This window comes from Microtus oregoni, unplaced genomic scaffold (assembly GCF_018167655.1).
Source record: "Microtus oregoni isolate MIOR12 unplaced genomic scaffold, Mior012 000048F_ref0000485, whole genome shotgun sequence".
In the NCBI taxonomy this organism is placed as follows: domain Eukaryota; kingdom Metazoa; phylum Chordata; class Mammalia; order Rodentia; family Cricetidae; genus Microtus; species Microtus oregoni.
Genome location: NW_024543222.1, coordinates 818,655 through 833,647, shown reverse-complemented (window position 1 = coordinate 833,647; position 14,993 = coordinate 818,655). Strand labels below are relative to the sequence as shown.

The 14,993-nt window shown below is 51.0% G+C and overlaps 2 protein-coding genes across 4 annotated transcripts in view; one reads left to right on the top strand and one right to left on the bottom strand.

Annotated features, from left to right (window-relative positions):
• Window positions 1-5,993, bottom strand: part of Tbc1d16 (TBC1 domain family member 16) — an 80,756-nt gene extending 74,763 nt beyond the window's left edge. For both annotated transcript variants that reach the window (XM_041635939.1, XM_041635940.1), the window contains exon 1: window positions 5,912-5,993. The gene's annotated coding sequence lies outside the window, so the exon portion shown is untranslated. The remainder of the gene's footprint in view (window positions 1-5,911) is intronic.
• Window positions 5,994-6,618: 625 nt separating this feature from the next.
• The window catches only part of Ccdc40 (coiled-coil domain containing 40), a 47,199-nt gene continuing 38,824 nt past the window's right edge, over window positions 6,619-14,993 (top strand). The window contains exons 1-3 of one of the 2 annotated variants that reach the window (XM_041635911.1): window positions 6,619-6,744; window positions 8,841-8,910; window positions 9,694-10,608. In XM_041635911.1, the coding sequence (XP_041491845.1) occupies window positions 6,716-6,744; window positions 8,841-8,910; window positions 9,694-10,608 (1,014 nt within the window). In that variant the 5' untranslated portion in view covers window positions 6,619-6,715. Of the gene's footprint in view, window positions 6,745-8,837; window positions 8,911-9,693; window positions 10,609-14,993 lie in introns of both variants that reach the window. The other variant, XM_041635909.1, reaches the window with a different exon arrangement.

Genomic DNA, 14,993 nt, shown 5'->3' with positions numbered 1-14,993 from the left:
CACAGGGTTTCCCTGTGAGAACAAGATGGCTGACTTGTGTCCCAAAGGGAGAGCTGGGGTTTAGGAGTTAACTTTACTGCTGGAGCCCAGACTGTTGGCCACAAGGGAAAAGTCTTTCGACACTGGCATGCCAGTTAGCACAGCAGGACTGGAGGGACACAGAGGCCCTGGAGCTGCCATCTTCCTCTTTGAGCTGGCACAGCCTCTCCCGGGAAAACTCCAAAGCCTGGACCTCCATGGAGAAGCTAGCTGCTCTCACGTCCCTGCACCACAAACATAAACATCCTATTTCTCCCACAGAACAAGGGAAATCGGGCCAGGAAGAGGAAGGAAGCTTGGCGACGTGCCAAGTTCTAAAGGAGAGGACAACCAAGTTCAGGCTGGCAAGATGCAAAGTGAGCCAGGGATTCCACGAGCAGCGCAGACCAGGCTAGCCCGGGATTCCATGAGCAGCGCAGACCAGGATAGCCCAGGAGTCCACAAGCAGCACAGACCAGGCTAGCCCGGGAGTTTACGAGCAGTGCAGACCAGGCTAGCCAGGGAGTCCATGAGCAGTGCAGACCAGGCTAGCCCGGGAGTCCACAAGCAGCACAGACAAGGCTAGCCAGGGAGTACACAAGCAGCGCAGACCAGGCTAGCCCAGGAGTCTATGAGCAGCGCAGACCAGGATAGCCCGGGAGTTTATGAGCAGCGCAGACCAGGCTAGCCCGGGAGTCCACAAGCAGCACAGACCAGGCTGGCCAAGGAGTCCACGAGTGGCGCAGACCAGGCTAGCTCTGTCTGACGGCTGGTTTTCACCTGTATATGATGCTCTCACTGTCTGCAAAACAGAAGCTAAGGAACCACATAACAATATTCCAATCAGGGAAAAAAACATATTGATGGGACCCCAAATACTTACAAAGAGTAAATTGTGAGGGGTTGGGAAGATGCTCAGTAGGCAGGGTGTCTGCCCATGAGCCTCAGGACCTGAGTGTGATCCCCAACACCCATGTAAAAGCCGGGACACACCTGCCCCAAAGCTTCTGAAAAACACAAGGTGGATGGCTCCTGAGGCTGGCCTCTGGCCCCCCCATGCATGCATACACATGTTCACATACACCTACACACATGTAAACATATACATACACCTACACACACTCCTGCACACATATCAACATATACACACACCTACAAACACGGGCACACATACATATACCTACACCTACACACACAGACACACACATATCAACATATACACACACCTACAAACACAGACACACACATGTGAACATATACATACACCTACACACACGGGCACACACATGTGAACATATACACACACCTACACACACAGACACACACATGTGAACATATACATACACCTACACAAATGTGAACATATACATACGCCTACACATACATGTGAACATATACATACGCCTACACACATGTGAACATATACACACACCCACACACACGGACACACATGTGAACATATACATACACCTACACACATGTGAACATATACACACACCCACACACACATGTGAACATATACATACGCCTACACACAGACACACAGATCCCACACATACACTCCATACACACATATCCATCCATGCAATACCCCACACAAATACCTCTCCCCCCACGTACCTCCCCCCCCACTCTCTCTGTCTGTCTGTCTGTCTGTCTGTCTCTCTCTCTCTCACACACACACACACATGACATACATTCCATACACACAGAGTAAATACATGTAAGCTAAGAAAATGTTTTTTGCTTGTTTGTTTTGGTGTTTTGAGACGGTTTCTCAAAAGCCTTGCAGCCTGTCCTGGCACTAGCTCTGTAGACCAGGCTGGCCTTCAAACTCACAGAGATCCGCCTGCCTCTGCCTCCTGAGTGCTGGGATTAGAGGCGTGCGCCACCACTGCCTGGCAAAAAATGTTTTCAGTGTGGTAAGTAGCTTGTGGGCCACTGCCACGTGAGTGTCCTAAGTCTGTCCACTTTCTAGCCTGTCAGAAAAGCCTGGCTTTATGCCTCTCTTTCAGCCCTTCTCTTAAGTATGTTTTCCTTAGCGCTCTGGGCACCTCTCTCAACAATCTGGGCTTCCTTATATTTTCTCGAAAGCCTTCCTCCCCGACACGCAACTGCTTGTCAAACACGTTCCCTGCTGCTGTGCTGGCTTAAATGGTGTGGCCTTTTCCCCTCTCCTTCATTCTCTAGGTAGCTCGCCAGCCCTGGGGGTTTTCTCTAAAACTCTGATGAAACTCTCTGTTCTTACATATTCAAACAACAATTTAAAAAAGATAACCGGAAGGTCAGTGGGTGGTGGTCTGAAGGTACCTCCATCTGAAGTGAGTGGGGGGAAAACTCCCAGCAGCCTCTCTGAATAACTGTGGTGTGTCTGCTAAGGTGTACTCCGCAGAGCCGGCTCCTTTCCTCTGCACACACTATCTCAGCAGCATCGACAGCCTAACTGCAATCAAATGCTGTAGACGATGACAGACATCAATAAAACCAGCTTCTCCAGCCACGAGCCTCTGGGGCTCAACAGCACCCTCCCCTGTACCTTCAGCTTACTACAAGAGGAGAATCCAGCCAGTGAAAGACAAAAAACATGGCAATCACAGGGAGTGATAAACTAGAGTCTTAGAGAGGATTTGTGTTGCCAGGTAACCTGTTCTCCAGAGCATCGTGAGGGAACCCGGTCCTCACCAAGTTACAAAGACTGGAGTGTAGCTAAGCCTCCTGGCATTTATTGGCTTGTAATCTCAGCTACCTGGAGGACTGAGACAGGAGGATCCCAAGTCGAAGGCCTGCCATGGCTACTCAGGGAATGTAAGAGTCGCCTTCACATTCAGAAGGACTCAGAGGCAGACGGCTTGCCCAGCACGTTTGAGGCCCTCCGTTCAACCCTAGTGCCACAAAAGAAAAAGAGTAAATGGGACCAAATGCAGATTCAGATCAATTTTTCCACCCAATAAACCATCCACACAAGGAATCAAAACAGAAAACACGTATGTCAGGTGCGTGCATGTGTGTGTGTATGCACGTGCACACGCAATGTGACCCAGGACCTGCTCCAGAGAGCAGCAGTCAGTGCAGAGTCCCATAAGGAAAGTGCTGTATAAGGAGACGGAGAGATTAGCCCCAAATGGGACATGTTTACCACCCCACCACCACCCCCTACCCCACCCAACCCCTACTCCTCACCCCCGCATCAAGGCTCAGGACGGGAACGCTGTGAAATGCTGACTCTGGACCTGACGTGGCCAACGGACCCACGAACCCTCAGCAGAGAGGTAACCTGCTCGGGGTCCAGCCAATGGCCTGTCCAGCATGGGGGAGGGAGCTCTCCAAGCCCCACCCCTCACCGAGGAGCAGTTGATAGCTGTGGGAAGAGAACTCATCATTGAATATGTGTGCACTGGTAGGTTTCCCATGGTGCACTGGGTGGTCCCACACTCCTGCCCACGTGGGCTGCACTAATTAGATTCAGCGGATTATCAGAAGAAAAGAAAAACTGGAGGGGGAGGTGTTGGAGAGAGGGATAAAAGGTGACTCCGAGGAGGAAAACGAAGAGTAGGCTTATACGGAATTCTCAAATAATAAACCACTAAAAAAGAAAAGCAGTGTTTTTAATTCATTCTTGCTAAATGCAAAAAATCTAAATGACCGACATAATAATGATAAGGACAATCATTTAGGTCAACAAACAAGGATGGCAGCACACATCTGTAATCCCAGCACTTAAGATGCTGAGGCAGGAGGATTACCATGAGTTCCGGATCAGCCTAAGTTGCAGAAGGAGACCCCGTCGCAACAAAAAGTTACTTACATATGCCAGGCATGTGGTGCACTGAGGTTTTGGACACTCAAAGACAAGGAACTGGTGTATATTTGCACCCAGGTCTACTTTTGGAGCTCGCTGTGAGTTTTGTTTTTGTTTGTTTGTTTTGTTTTAGCTCGATATGATTGAGACAGAACTTTATTATGTACCCCAGGATGGCCTGGAACTCGCTACATAGTTTAGGCTGGCCTTAAACTCACAGAAATTCTCCTGCCTCGCCTTCTCAAGCCCGAGGATGGCAGTCCCAAGCCACTATACAGAGCGCAGAGATCATGCTTTATCACTGCACCTTGTCACCCAAAATCGGAGGGCGGAAAGCCGGGACAGTAGCAGGCACGTCCTGTCAACCCAAAGCCTGTTCCCTCAAGACTGACCGCACCAAAGTGAAGAGTTCTCTTCACAGACCACAGGGAACTCACCCCAACTGCCAAGGCTGACACGGGTGCACCCCACTTCCTTCTATTAGTGAATCACCGGCAGAGCTTGTCCCCATGAAGAGCAGGACCGGCCACTACAGGGAGAGGCACAGGGTGCCTCTACTTTTCGGAAGTGGAACGTCCAGCACCCATGTCTGTACTGGGTCACTCCTAGCTGCACAGGCTTGAAGTCCCGGTGGGACGGTATAAACTTCGGTAAGACGGTTTGGTGGAGAAGGGCGATTGCCACCATACTTGACAACCTGAGTTTGTGTCCCCTGCAGACTCACATGGTGTAAGGACGAAACTGACTCTCACAAGCTTCCTCTGAGCTCCAAACAGGCCCACATACACTCACACAGTAAGTATTTATAATAAAAAAACATGTTTGAAAGAAAATAGAAACCACAGCTCTTTCACGAGCCTGTTTTGTGCACTATAAAAACCCACACATTCACTAACCAGGCGTTGCTATCTAACCAATAACTGCCACATGAGCAAACAATTCCCAGGGAAGAACTTCCCAGTTACACTCTGAGGCTCTACATACCAGTAAGGGACAGAAAGAAACAAAACAGTAAGTACTCTGAGCCCAAGGGAGCCATCCCCAACAGCCAGCTGGGAACCAACTCAGGTCAATTCGGCATGGCCGCATCTCAGCGGTTCCTTGTCTGCTAAGTTCCCTCACGATTAAGTTCAACATTCGCGACCGGTGTTAAGGTCAGTTTTTCTAAGGAGGGCTTTCTAGGACTTGCAGTCAGTGAGATTTAGAATGGAGCCCCTAATCTCCGGGTCTTTGCACCCACGCTTTCACCAATATGCTTGGGGACCGGGACAGGAGTTTCCCCTCTCTTTCCTGAGAAAGGAACTTGACAGAGCTCATGAAACAAACTTTAACGGAGGAAAGAGACATTTTTCTATTCTTCTATTTCTGAACGGAATCTGGACTAGATTGTGGCCAACATATGACACCGACTTCCGAGGAACAGGCTTTTACTTCTCACCGCGCGTTCGTTCTGGCAGGGTTCCGTGGGTTATTTTTAGCAATCTTAAATTGCCCTTTTTCTTTTTCTACTATCCTATTTTTTTTCTTTCTTTTGAAGGAAAGAACAGAGAGAGGGGGGGGGAGGGGGAGGGGGAGGGGGAGAGAGGAGAGAGGGAGAGAGAGAGAGCCCAGGCTAAAGAGAAGTGAGGACTCTTACTTGGGGCTCTTAAATAGCTCAAGCCATCCCCCCTACTGCTCCGAACCGTAAAAGCGCGCAGGCCCCCAGGAGGACATGGTACACTTTGGGGGCACTGTCAGCTAGTGCCGGAACCCCACAAGTTCTTCGCATGCTCAGACCAGCCAGCCAGACAAAGACCGCAAGTGCCCCGGCCAACAGCTCCAGACTGGCAGGGACGGAGTCTCTGGGCCCACTCCCAGAGAAGGGAGTCTCACTCGCCAAGGATGGAGTCCCCAGGGCGTCCCGGCGAGATCCGGGTCCCTCCGCATCGCCCCCGCCCTGCGCCCAGCACCGATCCCCCGAGCCCCTCCCGGGCCCCCGCGCTGCAGGCCCGCGTCCCGCGCGTGCAGATTCCAGCGCACCCAGGGACCACCACGCCGTCCCAAGTGGACCCCGAAACCCCCGGACCACGTTCCCAGACGAATCCTGATACCCACCCGGGTCCCGCCGCGGGGGCTGGACTCGCGCCGGTTCCAGGAGACGCCACCGCCGCCGCCACCGCCACCGCCGCCGCTAGCGAGGCGCGGCGGGGAGGGGACGTGGAGAGGCCCGGCCCTCACTCCGCCCCCGCTCCGCCCCGGGACCCGCCCAGGCCCGCGCCGCCGAGATCGCCGCGCCCAGTCTCCAACCCCGGGGCGACCCCCGCGCACCGGACAGCCCCTGCTCGGGGTTCCCTGCTGGCTGCATCTGCAGGTCACATCGCTCGCCGGGTACCCGGGACGCTGCCCTGGATGGAAGCCCTGCGCCCTCGATCCGGGAGGCAGAGCTTTCCAGTGCCCACGTACGCGCTCACCCCCTGCTTTCCTGTTTCTCAAATTTGGGGGTAAGGAGGAACGATGCCCACCAAAGGACTCTGGGCCTCCCTCCTTTGCCAACGACCCCTCGAAAGGACCCCGTGGTCAGGGTAGCTGAGTACCCCAAGGCTGGAGGTGGAAGAGCTAGAGCCAGGAGAGTTTCTCGGACCTAGAACCCCCACCCTGTCTTCCACCCTCGGAGACCATCATCAGGTTCGAAGGTGTTCAGTTGGATGTACTTTAGCACTGTGATCACTCTACAGAAACTAAGTCCGGGCGGGAAAGGCTCGGGCACATGGCGATTATCAAATCACACATTTGTGCTTTACTGCTTTGCGTGGTGTTTCTGTGAGAACTGCAGGACACAGCCAGGCCCCGCCTCCTGCAGTCTCTGAGCGCGTGGTCCAGACTTCGCCGGATGTTGATGGCGTAGCCTAGCAACGAGAGATGGCGGAGCAGGAGGACAAGGCTGACGGGTAAGCCTGGCCAGAGGAATAATGGAGCCACTAGACGTTTTCCCTGGCTATCTGCAAGCAGGTGCCCCCACCCCACGCGCCTTCCCCTTCACCTCTGCACCCCTTTCCCACTTTCCTCCCTACTTTCTGGACTTTTCCGACCCTCTCCGGCCCCACCCTCCTTCCAGGTCCCTTCTTTCTTTCACCTCCTGTTCTTTGTCCTTTCCTAGCCCCCACCCCCAACCCATTCCCTACTCCTAGCCTCTGCTTCTCCTGGAATACAGATCTGCACACACTGAGGTAACCATGGCAACCACCGTGCTTGGTAAACCAGGCTACAAAGCAGGGCAGGGATAAGATGCTGTCCCGTATTGCAGGAGTTGGGAGGAGAGGGGAGGAGCACTGACTCAGACAGGGATTGGGCCAGACTCATGCCTCCTTCCTGCAAGAATGGATCGCCCCCCCCACACACACACACACCACATCATGGACTTGAGAGATAAGCAGATCGCCAGCACTGAGTGCACCCAAAAATGATGCTGCGAGCTCTCATTTAGGCTTTGTGTAAAATGGAAGCGAGTTTAAGTAATTCTGTTTGCTTAGACGCCTCTGGGTCTTTTTCCTATTTTTAAGGATAAGTCTCTAGGTACTCCATGGCAATACATCCAGACTATAACCCACAATCAAGCTAAATACGAAACAATAGGTACAGAATGAGCTCCAATTTGAGGAAGAATTTAAGTGCAAAGATTCTGAACAAAGGCAGGTGCACCACAAATGCCTGTTACAGTGGCTGCCATGGGCAGCAGAGGAGGAAGTAACAGGCGTTTTTATTGTTTATAAAGCGTACATCTATATTAGTTTGATTTTTTAAAAAGTTAGGTTAGTTTGCATCTTAGATATTTCACTGGTGCGCGTGTGTGTGTGTGTGTGTGTGTGTGTGTGTGCAGAAGTCGGAGGGGGATGCTGGGTGCTGTGATCTATTGCTTAGATTTGTTTGCATCTTAGATATTTCACTGGCATATGTGTGTGTCTGTGTGTGTGTGTGTGTGTGTGCAGAAGTCGGAGGGGGATGCTGGGTGCTGTGATCTATTGCTTAGATTTGTTTGCATCTTAGATATTTCACTGGCATATGTGTGTGTGTGTGTGTGTGTGTGTGTGTGTGTGCAGAAGTCGGAGGGGGATGCTGGGTGCTGTGATCTATTGCTTAGATTTGTTTGCATCTTAGATATTTCACTGGCATATGTGTGTGTCTGTGTGTGTGTGTGTGTGTGTGTGCAGAAGTCGGAGGGGGATGCTGGGTGCTGTGATCTATTGCTTAGATTTGTTTGCATCTTAGATATTTCACTGGCATATGTGTGTGTCTGTGTGTGTGTGTGTGTGTGTGCAGAAGTCGGAGGGGGATGCTGGGTGCTGTGATCTATTGCTTTCCACCTTTATCCCCTTGGGGCAAGGTCTCTTGCTGAACCCGGAGCTAGCCTGGTGACCAGCAAGCCCCAGTAATCCTCCTGTCTCAAACCCTCCTAGCTCTGGTGTTACAGACACAAGCAACTGTGCCTGGCTTTTTATGTGAGCTCTGGAAGATCCAGACTCCTGTCCCTAAGTAAGTTTTTGAAGAGCCAAATTATTTTGGTGCAAACCATGGCAGTGTTGAGAAGCTGAGGCGGAGACCCGTGTGTTCTCCTCTCTCCTGAGACTTTCTCTGCCTTGCCCCAGAAACTGAATAGCTCAGGTGATTTTTCTGGGGAGCCCTCACATGGTGTTTCTTTAACGTTAGAATAACTGTGTTTGGGAGGCTGGAGAAATGGCTCGGAGGTTAAGAGCATTACCTGCTCTTCCAAAGGTCCTGAGTTCAATTCCCAGCAACCACATGGTGGCTCACAACCATCTGTAATGTGGTCTGGTGTCCTCTTCTGGCCTGCAGGCACACACACAGACAGAATATTGTATACATAACAAATAAATAAATATAAAAAAAGAATAACTGTGTTTGACATTCATTTTCATACCAAATTGTGGCCCCTGGCAGCAGGGTAGAGGAGAAGTGGAGGTCATACCGGCGAGTAGCCGAGATACATGCTAGTCTGTGAGCTAGTATTTCCTGTCTCTGAAAGCAGGTCACACCTGGAAGGTGAGCAAGCTTCTGCAGAAGAGGACAAGGAACAGCAGCATGCTGAAGGCCGTGAGGTACCTTCATCTGGAGGGTTAATCTGGGCTCCTGTTTGCTAGGAGACAAATTGACAGGATTGCCAGGGTCCATGTTGCCACGATGGTTTACTCTGACAAACTCAGTTCAGGAGCAGAGAAATGCAGTTCCTTCCCACGGGGCCCTGGGTGCGTTGATAAAACACTCTGACCAAAAGCAACTCAGAGGAGGAAAGACTTTATTCAGCTCACACTTCCAGGCCATGACTCTTTACTGAGAGAAGAGCCAGGCCTGCTTACTGTGCCGCATAGTGTCCCCTTTAGCCAGGGGACTAGCCAGGGACTCACAGCCAAGGAAGAATAGCAGGAAGCGTGGAGGAACACTGCCTGTGGGGTCATTCACAAGTTTATGCTCAGGTAGCTTTCTTATACAAGCCAGGACCATTTACCCCGGGAACGGTGCTGCCTGCAGCGTGCTAGGGCCTCCCACATCAGTTCATAATCAAGACACTCTCCCAGACAAGCCAGTCAGAGAGACTCCCTTCTCAGATGACCCTAGACTGGGTCAAGTTGACAAAGATAATTAGGACACACCTCATTCCAGAGTGACACAGCCAATCTTTAGACTTCCCTGCATATTCTAGAGTTCATGCTCATAACACATGGCTGTAGAAACTAGACTAGGTTCCATTAAAGCCCGATGCATCATCTCTTGGGCCTGGGGGGAGGGGGATGTACGTAGATGTGTCTGTCTGTCCCTCTGTCACCCTAATATATCTCACGATTGTATTTTCTTCCCTGGGGTTTCTTGCCACCCTGGGACAGGCATTACCACCAATGGAAAACAATGGCCAAGAAACTGATGAACACAGAGATGCCCCCAAGGGCCCTGAAGAGGACACTGGAACTGAAGGTGAAGGCGGACTCAAAGACCAAACGGGGGATGATGAGACAGTCAGTGCTGAAAGAGAAGCCATCCCTGAAGGGGAAGGGGAACCCATCGGAGAGGGTGCCCCAGACACGGACGCTGGAGAAACCACACCAGAGCCAGGCCTCGAATCCAGTGGCGAAAAAATAGCAGAAGTGGACCTGGAGGCCATTGGAGAAGCCATTCTAGACACACAGCTGAAATCCCCTGGAGATGCCATCCCAAAGATAGAAGTGGAATCCACTGAAGACACCACACCAGAGCCAGGCCTCGAATCCAGTTTCGAGAACATAGCAGAAGTGGACACGGACGCCATTAGAGAAGCCATCTTAAAAGTGAACCTGGAATCCGTCGGAGATGCCATCCCAGAGATGGAAGTGGAATCCCCTGGAGATGCCACACCAGAGCCAGGCCTCGAATCCAGTTTCGAGAACATAGCAGAAGCGGACTTGGAGGCCATTGGAAAAGCCATCTTAAAAGTGAACCTGGAATCCATCGGAGATGCCCTCCCAGAGATAGAACTGGAATCCGCTGGAGAGGCCAGCCCTCAAGGGGCAGCGGAATCCACGGAAGACTCTGCCCCAGCAGGGGGCTTGGACATTTCTGGGAAAGAGGGGTACACCTTCTCTGAGTTAGATGAGTTCTCAGGAAGGATCAGCTCTGCGGAGTTCACCTTCTCGGACATCAGCCCCTGGGAAATAACTGAAGAGGAAGCCAACGCTGCCTATCTGTACCAAAGAACCAGACTCGAAGACACATCCCAGCCAGGCTTCGTTGTATATGAGACCAGGCAACCGAGAGAGGAGAGACGGGTGAGTGCCCCTCGGGTGTTTGTACAAGCTCCTTACATGCATGGGTCATGACCCTGTGGGCGGAGCTTAAATCAGGCACTCTATCAGTCAGGGCTTCTGTTGCTGCGATCAGCACCATCATCTGAAGCCGCATGGAGAGGAAAGGGTTTATTTGCTTACATCCTGATCATAGCTCATCCTAAAGGCAGATCAGGGCAGGAACTCAAGGCTGGAACCTGCAGGCAGAAACCAAAGCAGAGGCCAAGGAGGAGCCCTGCTTGTAGCTCACTCCTCTTGGCTCGTGGAGGTTGCTTTCTTACAAACTCTGGGACCACCTGCCGAGATATAGTGCGGCCCACGTCAATAGTTAATTAAGAAAACGTCCCACAAACTTGGCTAGAGGTCACCCTGATGGGAATGTTTTCTCAAGTGGACAGAAGACCTTTTACACACCCTATTAGGAATTTCTTAGCAAATGTAGGTCAATGCTGAGAGGGCCTAAAACTCACATCCAAGTTGCCAGACGCAAGGCGGGGGACATTTCGTAGCCACCATCCTTGCACGTGAGGGCATCCAGGTCTCTAGTCTTCCAAAGCAGTGTGGCCCAACAAAAAAAAACAGCCACAGACCACAGTGGTCCACAGGCTCACTTCCTGAACACTAGGGGAGGAATTAAATTTTTATTTATCAAAATTGAAATTAGTTGGGAATGACAGCTCAGAGGGAATGCTGAGGCAGGAGGATCTAGAATTCCAAGCCCACCGGAGCTTCTTAAAGAGACCTAGTCTCAAACAGAGAAACAAATCAAACCGCTTTCATTTAAAGAGTCATCTATTGCTAGTGACTAATGTATTGAGGTTTGTTGGTGTTTGTGGGACTAAATCTAGGACATTGAACCTGCTAGGCCAGCACCAAAATTTAAAGCAATTGCAAACTTACAGAGGGGGGGAAATGAAGTACAATAAAAAACCTGTTTCATTTCCTTAGGCTCCAGAGGTAAGTTCCAAACCTGATTTGTCACCTCCAAACACTTTCAAGGGTGTTCCTCACAAGCCACTTTTTCCTGGGGAGACACCAACAAATGTCTCCTGGCCCCAGATAGTGACCAGCAACAGGCTGACGAAAGGATTCTACCAAAGTCTGATTTAGAAAACCAATGAGTTTACTGGGGTCACTTACTGATGCACTGGATAACTTAAAAGTAACTACATCCTCAGAAGCCCAGTTCAGCATCCCTGGGGCTCCCTGTAGGACTTGTAAGCAGGTCACCCTTCCCAGAGTCTCCCCTGCACAGCTATTACTATTTATCATCATCATCATCATCATCATCATCATCATTGTTATTGTTATTCTGCTTACGCAACCTTTGGGCCAGGGCTTTGTGTGCACACTCCCAAACTACTGAGTTTCATTAGTGAGTCTCAGAGAGCCTCCTACAGCAGGGAATGTTTCAGTTCTGAGGAAACGGGTCTGCAGCAGAGCGCTACGGAATGATTGAACCCTTCAAGCCCAAACTGGGGCTCAGATGTTCACGGCTCCCCTAGCAGGCTGGAAGACCTGGATGGGGTCCCCAGAACCACAGTGGGAAAATCTGGCAATTCTACCACAGTCATTTCCTGGAAGTTCTCAGATCTCATTTTACAACTTACCAAATGCCCAATGCTGACTCGCTGAGCCCCGGCTGTCATGGCTTCCCTTTAGTCTCTCCCCCACCTTGAGAAGACCACAGGCCACTTGCAGAGTAGGCTTTTCCGTACTCTCTCCAGGGGTCCTTGTGCTTGAGTCCCTGGGCAGAGCCACCCAGGTGATGCTGTGTCCTCGCTGCTCCTGCCTAGCGTTGAGTGAGAACCACAGAAGAGGCAGGGGCATGGCTTGATTGGCATTGGTGAGGGATGAAGAAGGGCAGGCCTCCCTCACTGCAGAGGGACTCTTTACTCTTTTGCATTCATTAACATTTCATGGGAAGATATTTCCATTGTTGAGAATATGAAATTGAATATTTAGAATGCAGGAAAAATCGTAGCACGATTATGATTATTTATCTACAGCATCCCCTTTGCTGCCCAGCAGTGTACACCACGGATGTGACTTATTCCTGAGTAATCGCTCAGTTTTGTTTTCCTGAGGCAGGGCCTCTCTGGGTTGCCCTGGCTGTCCTGGAACTCAAAGGGCTGGTGTTTCTTGAAAAGTTTATATTTTACTTTTTGTGTGTGTGTGTTGATTTTAAATATCTTACCCTATACACCTAAATGGTGTTAAGCTCTCTTATTCTCTGGAACAGCCTGTTAGGAGAATCCAGTCTTTGTCACAAAGGTGATCGATCCATCCTCTGAGAACAGGAATGGTTTGACTCCCCCACCTCCCTCCTGTACCATACCTTTTCTTTCTCCTTCCTTTCTGGTCATGTTGGCCAGCCCTTCTAGCATGAGGCTGCAGGAGTCTGAGAGTTGTACCCTCTGCTGTCCCTGCCACCCTGGGAGATGTTCCCCGTGGGGGTCTTGGCAGATTCTTTCTAACAGCATAGCAAGGCTCCTTCATCCCAGACTTGTTAGGTGCTATAGCTTTTTGTTTTATTTACCATGAAACAATCACTTTGAATTTTCTCAAGTTTTTCCCTGTGTCTACTGAGATGATTGTATGAGGTTTGTTTGTTTTTCTAGTCTCTTGGTTTGGTGGATAATATTGATGGATTTTCTGTTTATGTGTGTGTGTGCCATGTGCACACAGGCATGCGGCAGCCAAAGGTTCTTCCATTATAATTCTCCATCTATGTACTTTTTTATTCAGCAAGACAGGGTCTCACTGTGTAGTCCTGGCTGGCCTCAAACTCATCCACCTTATTATTTTTTTAAATTTCTTTTTAAATTTTTTAAAATTTAAATTGCATAAATGAAATTCGATTAAGATTATAAAATCTATAAAAATTCTATTTATTCATTTTTAGCCATATGGGTGTTTGGCCTGTGTGTACATCTGTGCACCACATGCATGTCTGCTTCCTCTGAAGGCCAGAAGAGGGCGCCTGATTCCCCCGGGAACGGAGATAGTTGTGAGCCGCTGGGAATTGAACCTGGGGTTGTCTGGAAAAGCACCTCCAACCCCTGAGTCATCTCTCCAGCCCTCACCCACCTTATTTTTTGAGAGAGGGTCTCTCGCTGAACCCGGAACTGGCCAGCAAGCTTGTCCTGTTTCTGCCCAGCCAGAGCTGGAATTAAGAGTGTCTTCCAGCGCCCCTGGCTCTGACTTGGGTGCAGGGAACTGACCTCAGGTCCTCATGCTAGCAGCGAGCCCTTGGCTCCGCAGCAGTTACCCAGCCTCCTAGTCCGTCCGTGTGAAAGCGGCTCTGCATTGTGACAGGAAACGGGTGGTGGTGGTGGGGGGGGGGGAACACAGGTTCAGTATCTCACTTGTAATCAAACCTCTGGTGCATCGCTGACGCGTTGCTGCCGGCACAGACTTCGTGCACCGGGTAATATTCCACTATTGTGTTCGTGTTTTCATGCTCCAACGGTCCTCTCGGCCCATGGGCGCACTTTTACTCTGGGTCTCACGACCTCTGGGCGCCCACCCCACCCACCACACCCCGTGCCCTGCACTGTTCTTCGACACCAAGTTTCAGGACCTAGAATCGGAGGCTTCTGCGGGAGCCCCAGAAAAATCAGAACCCAAGATCTGTGTATGGGAGCCCTGGAGTGTCCCTGTCCCCAGGTCTCCCCCATCTACGCCCTGGACGCGGACACGTGTGGAGATGTACATGTGAGGCAGTGTTTACAGGCGTGCACACACATGTACAAGCGTTCATCAGTGTCAACAACCCCTGACCTCAGTGCTGAATAGGAGAGCCTCCCCTGACCTGGATGCCGAGAGACCTGGCCCTGTCGTCTGTGGTTATTAATGTGATCCAACCTCCCACAGACTCCACCCCTCTGAACTCTGCCATTCCCGCCCACTTCAGCCTCTCTCCTGGCCCACTCCCACCTGGTGTGAATTGCTCTGGAAGCAGAGAGGGCAGGGAAGAGGATGAGACACCTTCTCTGCATCCCATCCGCCCAGGCTGCGCTGGGTGCTATCCACGGATGCCCGTGTCTGTACTGTTGGATCCAGACCACGGCCCTGGGGGGTGGGAGCCCTTGTTGTCTTTGGCTGTGCAGATGAAGAAACTGGAAGGTGGAGTGGAGAGATGGGTCAGTGGTTAGAGCTGCTCTCACAGAAGACCCTGGTTCAGTTTCCCAGCACCCACATGGTAGCTCATAGCCACCTGTAACTCAGGTTCCAGGGGGATCTGGTGCCCTCCTCTGGCCACCATGGGCACTACACACACGTATGCATAGACATGCATACATGCAGGGGAAACACCCACATTTTAAATTACTAAAAAAGAAGCTGGGGGGCTGGAGAGATGGCTC